The sequence below is a fragment of the Salvelinus alpinus genome, chromosome 29 (assembly GCF_045679555.1).
Source record: "Salvelinus alpinus chromosome 29, SLU_Salpinus.1, whole genome shotgun sequence".
In the NCBI taxonomy this organism is placed as follows: domain Eukaryota; kingdom Metazoa; phylum Chordata; class Actinopteri; order Salmoniformes; family Salmonidae; genus Salvelinus; species Salvelinus alpinus.
In genome coordinates this window covers 18,593,847-18,607,197 of record NC_092114.1, presented here as the reverse complement: position 1 = coordinate 18,607,197, position 13,351 = coordinate 18,593,847, and the positions used below count along the sequence as shown (strand labels likewise).

Below are 13,351 nucleotides of genomic sequence, written 5' to 3'. Positions count from 1 at the left end.
CAACTTAGTTTTCTTAAACATTTATTTATTTTTCTTAGGAAATAACCATATCACCAAGAACATCATTAGTGCCCTTAGAAAAAGGAGATTTAAGTCACATAACTCAGTTTAACATCCTGCCCCGTACAGCTTTAACACAAATCAATCCCAGTCGAGCAAAGCCATGTTTATATATAAAACAATAAAGAATTTTTTATTTTTTATTTTATGGATTTGTAAAAATTCATTCAGCCTCATTTACTCGAACACACATGGCAATCAGAAAACACACAAAACTAAAAAAAAAGTTCCAAAAAATTAAAATTAAAATACAATTCGAAAATGAAAAGATCTGTTCAACCTGGGAATCGGATTGGTTTTATCCAAGGCAAAACTAACTTCTGAGACGTAAAGAAAATCTTCAATGTTTATTGAAATAAAGACCACAAATGTTTTCACTTGCTTGATGTAGGTACTATATAGCCTACCTCCGACTTTCTTGTATAACTCTGCACAGTATACTTTTTTCTGGTTTTATCTTTCAGTACAAATTTTCTTCAATCTATGAGAGCATTTCTCAAATAATACATAAACACATACAACAAGCACACTTGACTTCAGAACACAAAAGTGGGTGAAGGCATTGTTTCAAGAAGTTAAGGAGGGTTAGGTCAGTTGCCCTTGTGTTCCCCAACCACCCATCTCCCCATGGAATAAAAAAAAGGTCTCTCCCAAAATCAGCCCAAACCATCCATATAAATCCATTGTAGTTGTGAGGTAGAATGAAAACCATCAAACTCAAAGCCCCGTTTCAAAATATCAGAGGGAGGAAGCATACAGCGCTTAAAAAAAATAAAAATGGAATAAAAATGTATAAAAAGTGATCATACATAAAGCAATATCTACATCTATGCATCACTTTAAAAAGAAAATGTAAAGTCTCAAATGTCATATTTCAAATGACATGTCAAACATGTCACCAGTTAGATTCAGTTTTGAAAGAATTTCAACTTAAAACTCCAGAACTAGGATCTATGGAGGAACATTGGTCTTTAGAACGTTAGAAATCTTTATCAATAGATGCCCAAAAAACTACTATCAATATCCAGTTGAGGTTAAAGGTCCAGTGCAGTCAACATTCTGTTTTTCCTGTGTTGTGTATCATATTGTACAACAGCTGATGAAACAACACTATAAAAGTGTGAACAAATGTGATCAGTGTTATTTTCTCATAGATGCTGTTTGAAAATCTACACAGGACCTTCGACATCAGCAGGTTTTGCATGGGTGGTTTCAACTTGCCTGGTGATATCACCAGGTGTTAAATTAGTTAATAGACCAACAAATTGAGTTCCAAACCGCTCTGCCAATAACAGCTAGTTTTCAGTGCCCCCCCACTCAGACCACACCCAGACAGTCCAAGCAAAATTCTTGCCAGCATTTTAATGGAAAACTATTACAGTAAGGTACTTCATTGTCACGCAGAATTTTTTTGATATAAAAGTCTGCATTAAGCCTTTAAGCTATATAATTGGAATTACCTTTCTTTTTAACTAGCCTATAATTTATTTTAGTTGGAAATATTACAATTCTCCTTGTAAGAAATGCTTTAAATGATAAAACTCTTTCATTTATATAGCAAGAAACCATTAGAGTCCAGTGTTTGAGCTACGTTTCTTTTTCCAGAAAAAAAATCTCCATCATTCACACATAATCCATAATATTTGTATTTACATGCACGTTTTTGGGTTTACATTTTTTTCTGCGTTTCTGTCCTTTTAGGCTCCCAAGGTCGGAGAGTCCGGACAAGAAGGAAGAGAAAGATCCGGAAACACAGTCACATGACCAGAATCTGGCCCATAAGTTCAGAGAAAACAATAGCACATCCTTAAAACTTCAAGTCCCAGCATCAAGGCTTCTTCTCCTTCTTCCTCTTGTCCGTTTTACCTCCAGCTGTCGTCGAGGCAACACCAGGCCGCCTGATCTGCTGTACCACGACCCTCCCATTGGCCCCACACTGCAGGGTGTATCTCTCTGGGGTCAGGGGTCGTCCAGAGTCGTCCCTCAGCCTGGAAAGGACGTCCCTGGAGAGGTGCTCCATGCGATGGCCTGCAGCTCCCAGAGCCTTGGCCGTGTGCTGCCTCTCCCTGAGCAGCCGGTTCCTCTGGGCCTGCAGCCTCTCCACCTCCTCCTGGAGCCCTGTGATGGCATCCAGCTTGCGCTTGCGGCAGTTCTGTGCCGCCAGCTTGTTCTTCCCTCGCCTCCGGATATCCCTCAGGAGGGTGACCTGGGCTGCAGATAGGCCACGCCCCTCCAGCAGCTCCAGGAATTCCTCCACAGGCATGCTGACGATCTCCGTTGCCGAGAGCGGGACGTGCAACGCCCGGGCGCGGAGTTCGTCGCGGCTAAGCTCTCGATCTTCGTAATCCTCCCCGTCATCGTCTTCGTCGCTGAAAGGCTCCTGTTTGATGGTTTTGTGGGGGAATGTGGTGGCTGATGGGTGGGAGAAGGCTGGGGTGGAGTAGCTGTGGTCATGCCACACACTCTCACTGAGGTCCACAGGTGACCATGATGTGTCGTAGTCGGCAATGTCCTTTGAAGGGAGGGAGTCCGCCTCGCTGCTGTAGCCCGTAGCTCCGCCCTCGTCCTCACAGAACGAACTGGAAGACGCTGACGACACCTCCGACGCACCTGGGAGTCAAATGTACATAGGAATATGTAAGCTACTTTAGAATGGAGATGTAGTATGCTCAACTAGCTATTCAGAAGTGTGCAGTGTTTAGAATGCTGCAGATATACAGTACCAGTCAAAAGTTTACACTATTTTCTACATTGTAGAATAATAGTGAAAACAAACTATGAATTAACAAATAAGGAATCATGTAGTAACCAAAAAAAGTGTAAAACAAATCAAAATATATATTATATATTTCTTCAAAGTGGCTACCATTTGCCTTGATGACAGCTTTGCACACTCTTGGCATTCTCTCAACTAGCTCTTCCAACAGTCTTGAAGGAGTACCCACATATGTGGCGGAACACTTGTTGGCTGCTTTTCCTTTCAAATGATATCAAGAATATGCATATCTTTGCTTCAGGCCCTGAGTTACAAGCAGTTAGATTTGGGTATGTAATTTTAGGCGAAAATTGGAGAAAAAAAATGTTTGGATCCTTTTAAACAAATCAAAATATATTTGAGATTCTTAAAAAGTAGCCACCCTTCGCCTTGATAGCAGTTTTCACACTCTTGGAATTCTCTCATCCAGCTCCACCTGGAATACTTTTCCAACAGTCTTGAAGGAGTTCACACACATGCTGAACACTTGTTGGCTGCTTTTCCTTCACTCTGCGGTCCAACTCATCCCAAACCATCTCAATTGGGTTGAGGTAGGGTGATTTTGGAGGCCAGGTCATCTTATGCAGTACTCCATCTCTCCCCTTATTGGTCAAATATCCCATAGACAGCCAGGAGGCATGTTTGGGTCATTGTCCTGTTGAAAAACAAATGATAGTCCCACTAAGCGCAAACTAGATGGGATGGCGTATCACTGTAGAATGCTGTGGTAGCCATGCTAGTTAAGTGTGCCTTGAATTCTAAATAATCAGCAACAGCGTGACCAGCAAAGCACCCCCACACCTCATCCTCCATGCTTCAGTGGGAACCACACATGCAAAGATTTTAGTTAAAATCTTTAACTAGGCAAGTCAGTTAAGAACAAATTCTTATTTACAATGACGGCTTACCCCGGCCAAACCCTAAACCGGATGATGCTGGGCCAATTGTGTGCCGTACTATGGGACTCCCAATCACGGCCAGTGATTGGAATCGAACAAGGGTCTGTAGTGATGCCTCTAGTACTGAGATGCCTTAGACCGCTGCGCCACTCGGGAGCCATCATCCGTTCAGCTACTCTGCATCTCACAAATACACGGTTGGAACCAAAAATCTACAATTTGGACTCAGACCAAAGGACAGATTTCCACCTGTCTAAGTGTCCATTGCTCGTGTTTCTTGGCCCAAGCAAGTCTCTTCTTATTGGTGTCCTTTAGTAGTGGTTTCTTTGCAGCAATTCGACCATGAAGGCCTGATTCACACAGTCTCCTCTGAACAGTTGATGTTGAGATGTTTGTTACTGGAGCATTTATTTGGGCTGCAATTTCTGAGGCTGGTAACACTAATGAACTTATCCTCTGCAGCAGAGGTAACTCTGGGTCTTCATTTCCTGTGGCGGTCCTCATGAGAGCCAGTTTCATCATAACGCTTAATGGTTTTTGCAACTGCACTTGAAGAAACTCAGTTCTTGAAATTTTCCAGATTGACTGACCTTCATGTCTTGAATTAATGAGGGACTGTCATTTATCTTTGCTTATTTGAGCTGTTCTTGCCATAATATCAACTTGGTCTTTTACCAAACAGGGCCATCTTCTGTATACCACCTCTACCTTGTCACAACACAACTGATTGGCTCAAACGCATTGAGGAAAGAAATCCCACAAATTAACTTTGAACAAGGCACACCTGTTAATTGAAATGCATTCCAGGTGACTACCTCATGAAGCTGGTTGAGAGAATGCCAAGAGTGCGCAAATCTGTCATCAAGGCAAAGGGTGGCTACTTTGAAGAATATAAAATATATTTTAATTTGTTTAACATTTCTTTGGTTACTACATGATTCCATATGTGTTATTTCACAGTTTCGATTTCTTCACTATTATTATACAATGTAGAAAATAGTGAAAATAAAGAAAAACCCTGGTATGAGTCCAAACTTTTGACTGGTAATGTATGTGTGTAATCCATAGGCTACGGTTGAGGAGATTCCTTCTCATGCAAATCAGAGGATCATCATGTCCCCTATCTGAACATTGCACCTTTCTAAAGCAGCCCCAGAAGTCTTCCAACTCACCTGGGGAGGTCGGGCCTCGAGAGCTGCTCTCCAGAGAGAGGCCGGAGTCTGAGTCAAGGTCCCCCAGGACCCGAGGGTCGATGCCTTGCAGATTCCCCAGCAGCTGGGCATCCATATTGTCCAGGCAGCCCTCCAGCCCCAGTAGGTTGATCTGGTCAAACACTGCCTCATCCAGACAGCCACCTAGTGCACCATGGGACAACGTTCCGTTACTCGTTCCGTTGACCACTGTGGTAAATGGTAGTGCGGCCAGCCCTGTGGTCGTCCCTGGTGACGAGTCAGAGGAGTTTGTGGACTCTAGTTGGAAAAGGGGCCCTCTTGGTTGCCGGGCGACCAGGGTCCTGACTCCACCCCTTGGTGGGATCATATCGTAGGTGGAACCTGTTACCATGGCGTCGCGGAGACTGACGTCCTGGCTGATGGCGCTGGAGATGTCGGCGTCGAGGTCAGACAGCTGCTGAGGAACCAGTGGGTCTAAATCCTGGATAACACAACACACACATATTATAAAAAGCGCAGACATACACACACCCTGACGGGCCTGAAATACAAAGAGCAGAACACAGTATTACACAGGTAAATCACAGTAGCTCCCAGAACAGGTTAGTCACAGCATCTCCCAGGTAAATCACAGCATCTCCCAGGTAAATCACAGCATCTCCCAGGTAAATCACAGCATCTCCCAGGTAAATCACAGCAACTCCCAGGTAAATCACAGCAACTCCCAGGTAAAACCTAACATATTTGGGGTATGAAACAGTAATGACTATAACTACAGTTCCCTGAAGGAGGGAAACTATTTACAACATACTATGGGTGAGTCTCACGACTTCAGTTGAAGGGATTGTAGATCCGCTTGACAAGGCCAATAAAATCAGACCTCGCTGGAGGCCCGGCTTTCCACAGGTGATAAGCGTGAGGTTCGGAATCATTCCTTCGATTTAATACCGCTCTTCACCGTGCCCAGGAACAAGCGGTACGGAGTCAAATAGGTGTTGTACCTGGTTTCCCTCCTTTAGGGAACAGTAGTTATAGTCATAATACTGAGAGCAGTGACTATATACAGGGAGCAGTAACATCCAAGCAATAAAACCTCCCAAAAGTGTATGGTGATCCACTGACTCCAGAACCTCAAAAGGGGGCCTCACACAGTGCCTCCAAAACCAGTGCCAAGGTTTAGAGACCGGTCTAAGATGACGTACACCTTTCACAAAATGCACCACCAGGGGATGAGCCCCTGCTATGGCTCCGTCAATTCCCACATGACACGCTGAGACCGCTTTTACATTACATTTTTTATTTTCATTTGAACCTTTAACTAGGCAAGTCAGTTAAGAACAAATTCTTATTTACAATGCCGGCCTACCCGGGCCAACGCTGGTCCAATTGTGTGCCGCCCTATGGGACTCCCAATCACGGCCGGATGTGATGCAGCCCGGGTTCGAACCAGGGGCCGCAGTGATGCCTCTTGCACTGAGATGCAGTGCCTTAGACCGCTGCGCCACTCGGGAGCCCAAGTGAAGAATGCTTGAAAAGCTCCTGTAGGAACATAAGGATGTCCCTCACAGAGCACTGAAAAGTCCATTATCTTGGGACCAGAGCTCAAAGCTGGCCACTTCTACACATACAGCCCTCTACAGCCCTTGCAGACAATGGTAGCAATAACTTTCAGAGGTAAACCTCTAACCATCAGATCAGCCCTCTCAGGGGCCAAACCCATGGGAACCAAATCTCTGGCCTCGATTGCCAAACTTGCCTGTGCACCTAGGACAACAAGAGTTTCCACAGATCCCCGCCTGTGCACCTAGGACAACAAGAGTTTCCACAGATCCCCGCCTGTGCACCTAGGACAACAAGAGTTTCCACAGATCCCCGCCTGTGCACCTAGGACAACAAGAGTTTCCACAGATCCCCGCCTAAAAGGCGCATGATCTCCGCGAACCAAAGCTGCCTGGGCCAATGGGGAGCCACAAGACTCAATGGTAAGCCCTAGCTGTGCACCCTCTCCAACGTGGGCTGAATCAGAACCACTGGCGGAAACGTGGAAAGGAGGGTCTGAGGGGCCCTCAACGTGCAATCTCGTCTAGAGTCCGACCCATATTTTTTGGATCCGATACCTATTCTGATTTTAGAGTGGTAACATATCTGCCAATATTTTTATTCTTATAGTTGGAGTGGGAAAAAATATATTTTGCTGTACGGATTGTGCTTAATTCCTTAGAATCTAAGACATCGGGGGAGAGGGGGTGCTAATGTGACATATGGAATTGTTTTAAGATGTTCATACCATTACTACTAAAGCCCATAGAAACAAATAGAATAACACACACGGCAAAAAGAAACAAGGTTGAATTATCTGTCCTATATCTAGGAGATACTAACAACTCAGGAAATATATATACTTCCTGAGTTTATATACAGTACCAGACTTGTGACTGAACACCTACTCAATCAAGGGTTTTTCTTTATTTTTTATTTTTGACATTATTGAATAATAGTGAAGACATCAAAACTATGAAATAACACATATGGAATTATGTAATAACCAAATAGTGTTAAAGAAATCAAAATATTGAGATACTTCAAAGTAGCCTCCCTTTGCCTTGATGACAGCTTTGCACATAAGTTAATTTGTGGAATTTATTTTCTTATGTGTTTGAGCCAATCAGTTGTGTTATGACAAGGTAGGGGTGGTATAAAGAAAATAGCCCCATTCCTTTACACTTGTGTGTATAAGGTAGTTGTTGTGAAATTGACAGGTTAGATTACTCGTTGGTTATTACTGCATTGTCGGAACTAGAAGCACAAGCATTTCGCTACACCCGCATTAACATCTGCTAAACATGTGTATGTGACAAATAAAATTTGATTTGATTTGACCAAGTCCATAGTATGTCAAGAGGAGCTCAAATAAGCAAAGAGAAACGACAGTCCATCATTAATTTAAGACATGAATGTCAGTCAATCCAGAACATTTCCAAGAACTAAAATATTTCAAGGTTATAGCCTACAAAGAAATACATTGTGAAGCATCTGCGAGTTCGACACTAGGCTGGCAGGGACATAAAGCGCTCAGCATTTAAACATGTCGTTGTATTAAATCATTATAGTCAATAAATTGCGCATATAGGCTGTGACTTACTTAATATGAAATACAAATGAAATTAAAAATTCAGTGCCTTTGAATGAATTTTTTGAAACAGGAGTTTGGCTAGAGTCTGGCTTCAGGCTCGTGCGATGGTGCCTGGAGAGCCAGCCAGCAGCAGAGAATATCCTTTCAGCGCTTGCAGAGCCACTGTGGATGCTAAACAGCCTTCAGGCCACTCGTCAGGCTGGGCAGGGATGCAGAGTTGCTTTTTAAACATTTTTCTATAGGTAGGCCTAAATGTTTTTAGGGTTATTTTGATAGGGTCATTTTAACCAAAATTAATATCAAAATGGAAAGCTCATTGAAAGAGGTAATATGTCAGGCCTATTGGGCCAAAATCAATTATAGCGTATTGAATAGATAATAACTTCTAAGAGATCTGATGTTTAGTTTATAAATACTTTGCTACAATGACACACTTAGCTAGCTACCCTCCTTGTTCCTTTCTGTTAGCATGTGCAGGTGGTACACCATCATGCTTTTGGGATACGTGTCTTTTCAGATTCCACAATGATTGGACACTACATCACAGCACTCCCTCTCTTGCTCTTGGTTCTCCTCATCTTCGTTAGTCACCTTGATTTTGCACCTTTTTTAAAATCAGTTTCATTATAAAAATATTGAGTGAATCTATGACAGTAGTTCAAATCAAGGAGCTATAGCAGCACAGAAGTAGACTACAAATGTATGCTGGGCCAGGCATGCCCCGAGATCGTGAAGTGAGCGGTACTGGAGCTCCAGCCTTTGGGAAACTCGCTCCACGCGACAGTCAAATTGGGCACGCTCCGCTCATCACTCACATATTCTGGTCGGTGCACACAGCGAGACTCCCGTGAAGTGCCCTCTGAAGGGGCGGGACCTTGTGGACTGGGAAAGATTGGTTCTTCATCCATTTCCACCACGCTTGACAACTGTGTATCTGAACATGGAGAAGGAACACGTCATCGAACTCGCATACGGGAGACAACGCTTAACACCCGTGAACACTGTGGAACTTGGTTTAAAAATAAATTAAAAACTCTACATGTGCCAAGATTTGCCTAAAGCCTGGCCCACTCTGGGTACACGGGCTCCGGCGATCAGTGATGTGCCCCGATTGGCCTTGCCACCTTGGGGTACTGTTGTCACAAGGAGCCTCACTCGGTTTAGGCGGTAAGATGCGGTCTGGTAACTGTCTGGCACCCATCTCTGGACCACACGCATTAAATATAAACCCAAAGAAAAAGTATTTTATCATGGAGGCTACCCTACAGACCAGTCATAGGTACTGGCCACAAAGCGCGCCGTAACCTAGCTGGGAATGGGACCGACAGCTCAGAAAACTGACCCCTTCTGTTGTAACAGACAGGGGCGATTAATAATTGTATCTAATTCCTAGGAGCGTGGGATAATAGCGTGGGCGTGTCCAACCCTTCTCATTCCCTCGACTCCGCTAGAAACAACCAATCAACTATAGAGCCCATAAACTGTATCCCTAGACACCTCATAGGGACGGCAGGTATCCTAGTTGTTAGAGCGCTGGGCCAGTAACCGAAAGGTTGCTGGATCGAATCCCCAAGCCGACAAGGCAAAAATCTGTCGTTCTGCCCCTGAACAAGGCAGTTAACCCACTGTTTCCTGGTAGGCTGTCATTGTAAATAAGAATTTGTTCTTTACTGACTCACCTAGTTAAATAAAATTAAACTTTTTTATTTACTAAATAAAAACTAGTGAGCTATATGTAAGAATCAGCAAGGAATCACAGTAGTGAGCCAATTATGGGGGAGGGGCGCCCCATTGTGGACGGTGACCCAACTTGTCACTCAGTGGGGAGATTGATATAGACCTTGAACCCTGTGAACACCGTGGAACACGGGGTAACAGAGGGGACAGCATTAAACATGGACAAGCTTCCAACATACGTTGTGCTTCCGTGAGACTGTATAGCCTGCATGAAGCCTGGCCCCTCTAAGTGCTCAGGAGGCTCTGATAATTGCTGACGTAGTACCCAGTTTGTAAATCGTGGGGGCACGGTTGTCACAGTAATGTTTTTATGGAGGGGCACACTGGTTACTCAGACCCGTGCCAAAGCCCCTCGCTCCGGGGGTTACCCCAGCTAAGCGCTCGGGGGGCTGCATCTTCATCTGAGGTGCACACAAACCCCATTTCCTTCACTCCAGGAACTGAAAATAGGAATGTGGTTGCCATAACGCTGGGGGAAAGCAAGTAAGTTACACTTGCCAGAAGTTAAGCATGCTAGCTGACACTAGCCAGGATACCTTTTAGCATAAGCTAGGCTCACGAGCCTGCCTGCAGCATGGTCCATTTAGAATGTCCAAGTGACTTAACACTACGTGCAACTCTACTGTGGGGAGGCAGGAATAGATAGTAATACAGTAGCTAGCTCACCTAGTTGGGCACGCTCCGCTCATCAGGCTACGCAGCTGCGTAGCCTGGCTAGCACGCTACGCAGCGCTCGTTTAGCTAGCCCGGTCTCGAAAGTCCACGGAGGACCGGATCACCGAACCTGGCCAGCCTCTCTCTTTGAGTAGCCTCCCGTAACTGGTGACAGAGCGCCCAGGAGCTGGGTTGGGCGCAGGCAGCCACCGCAATACCCAGGCAGCCACCGCATATGCTCTGACCACCCCATCCATTTCTGCTTCCTGCTCCTCGGTCCCAGCCGAGGTACCGGCATCCAAGAAAGGAAAGTCGCCATGAGTAATTCCAAGCTTCCTCAAGAAGACTACATGTGTTTCCAGAGAGTTTGCACGCAGTGTGTGACAACGCACACATGGACTGTTTCGAGCGAGGGCCGCCTGAGCGCGCTCTAAGCCGAGACAAACTACACATAGAGCGTAAGTATCTTTCAGAGAAATGCTATAACCGTCTGACTGGGCGATGATCTCCACCCAGAACCCGGCTTAGCCATCGTTGTCTCAGTCGTTTTCTTAGCCATCTTACTCAGTGCGCCAGGAAATGAATGAATAACTCATTGTTTGTGATTCGAAAACATATGATAACTACAACCTTCCGCACACAACTCCCAGGGTGTGTGCACACTCTACTACGGGACAGTTAAGTTGGCGCAACACAAGACAGTCTCGTTTTCCAATTGTTTGTTTTAGTAGCGTGAATCATTCCTGTTCACACGAGGTGAAGAGCAGAATAATTCAAGAAATTATTCCGAAGCCTCACGCTTATCATCTGTGGAAGGCGGGGCTTCCAGCGAGGCACAAATTTAAATTTCATTGGCCTTGTCAGGCATAATTGTAGATCCTTCAAAACGAAGTCGTAAGAATACGACTCCCCCATAGTATGTACCGAAAACTGACTAAGGGAACCATATTACCTAACTTACCAATCGCCTTCTCTATTTCCAAATATCACAATGACATCATCATCATCATCATCATCAAGGGACACCACTTACGTCAAATTCAGAGACGGGTAGAGACAGGAAGTGGCTCCAGTGCTGGTGGATGTCGATGGCAGGGGGGCGGGGGTCCTCAGGACAAGCGGGAGACGCTCCGCTAGTGAACAAACCCTGGAATCAACAACAGTCAACAAACACAGTCAAATCTGTGATGAAAAACATGCTACATGCACACAACGAAAACATGGGACAAGGCAAGCACAGCACATACCGCACACACAAAACATGAGGGTCATCACAGACTGAGCTAATAGTATGATAAATGAAAACAGGCCTACCTGTTCTCTAGCTAGCCTACATTCCAAGACACATTTATTTGAATTCTGTCTAGTCGCTGTATGTACCTCTTGTTCTAGTGCTGAACTGAGAGCCAGCTGAGTCAGGGAAACCGGTTCCTCTCTGGCTTCATCACCATCAATCTGCCCATTCAGTAACTCAACCTCCTGATAACAGGAAAAGAAAGATGGAAAGGAACAACCAGAATAAATTGAGGAAGTGAGAAGTAGAGAGAAAGATGTGGGGTGGATAATGAGAGTACAGAGGAAAAAGGGAAGAAAGAGGACAGAAGATGAAGGTGGGAGAAGGAGACCAGCACAAAGAAAGACAGAAGATGAAGGTGGGAGAAGGAGACCAGGACAAAGATAGACATTGGTTAGCCATTAGTGTTGCACGGTATATACCGAAACTTCTGTACAATTCCGATATTAGAACATGAAAAATGGTTCGGTACTAGAATTGGTTACTTTCAGTACTTCTGTCAAATGTGTCTTACGTCACATACGGATTGAGAGGATCGAGTCTGACAAATTACTAGACAATCTCCTCAAGGGGGCAGCAGCTAGGCAGACTGCACTTGCGCATGCAGCCGACACAGCGCGAGCCACTTATGAGAAGCAAGCGAGAAAGAAGAAGCCATGCTGTCTGCATTTTCTCTAACGAAAACATAACTCCACGCCCGCAGCTGTTGACAAAACTGGCCGCGGAAGCAAACTATGGGAACACTTTGATTACTGAGCAGATGAGGGCCAGCCCACCGAAACAACTAAGCAAAATATGTTACAAAGCAGTGCAGGCAAGGGAGGTTTAGTTACAAAATGTCCAAATATTTTGCACTTTATATTTTTGTTGTTGACATTTCCATTGTAACGTTGTCGTTATTCTACTAACTGACATGAACATACACTGAGTATACAAAACAGTTAAGATGCACTACTAAGATGCAGAATCACTGCGCCATTTCCTGGTTGCTAAAATTCAATAACGTCCCTTTTTCAGGACCCTGTCTTTTCAAATAACTTCACAGATCTTCATTGTAAAGGGTTTAAACACGGTTTCCCATGCTTGTGCAATGAACCATAAACAATTTAAGAACATGCACCTGTGGAACGGTTGTTAAGACTAACAGCTTACAGACGGTAGGCAATTAAGGTCACAGTTATGAAAACTTAGGACACTAAAGAGGCTTTTCTACTGACTCTGAAAAACACCAAAAGAAAGATTCCCAGGGTCCCTGCTCATCTGCGTGAACGTGCCTTAGGCATGCTGCAAGGAGGCATGAGGACTGCGGGGCAATAAATTGCAATGTCCGTACTGTTAGATGCCTATGACAGCACTACAGGGAAACAGGACGGACAGCGGATCATCCTCGCAGTGGCAGACCACGTGTAACAACACCTGCACAGGATCGTTACATCCGAACATCACACCTGCGGGACAGGTACAACAACAACAACTGCCCGAGTTACACCAGGAATGCACAATCCCTCCACCAGTGCTCAGACTGTCCGCAATAGGCTGAGAGAGGCTGGACTGAGGGCTTGTAGGCCTGTTGTAAGGCAGGTCCTCATCAGACATCACCGGCAACATCGTTATGGGCACAAACCCACTGTCGCTGGACCAGACAGG

General features: G+C 44.8%; 1 protein-coding gene across 4 annotated transcripts in view; it reads right to left on the bottom strand.

Moving 5' to 3' along the window:
• Positions 1-8: 8 nt before the first annotated feature.
• The window catches only part of LOC139559198 (endoplasmic reticulum membrane sensor NFE2L1-like), a 28,988-nt gene continuing 15,645 nt past the window's right edge, over positions 9-13,351 (bottom strand). Inside the window, exons 2-5 of one of the 4 annotated variants that reach the window (XM_071374978.1) lie at positions 11,791-11,889; positions 11,444-11,557; positions 4,887-5,427; positions 9-2,670 (exon numbers count right to left, since the gene is read on the bottom strand). In XM_071374978.1, the coding sequence (XP_071231079.1) occupies positions 1,889-2,670; positions 4,887-5,427; positions 11,444-11,557; positions 11,791-11,889 (1,536 nt within the window). In that variant the 3' untranslated portion in view covers positions 9-1,888. The remainder of the gene's footprint in view (positions 2,671-4,886; positions 5,428-11,443; positions 11,558-11,790; positions 11,890-13,351) is intronic. The other 3 variants (XM_071374979.1, XM_071374980.1, XM_071374981.1) reach the window with 3 other exon arrangements.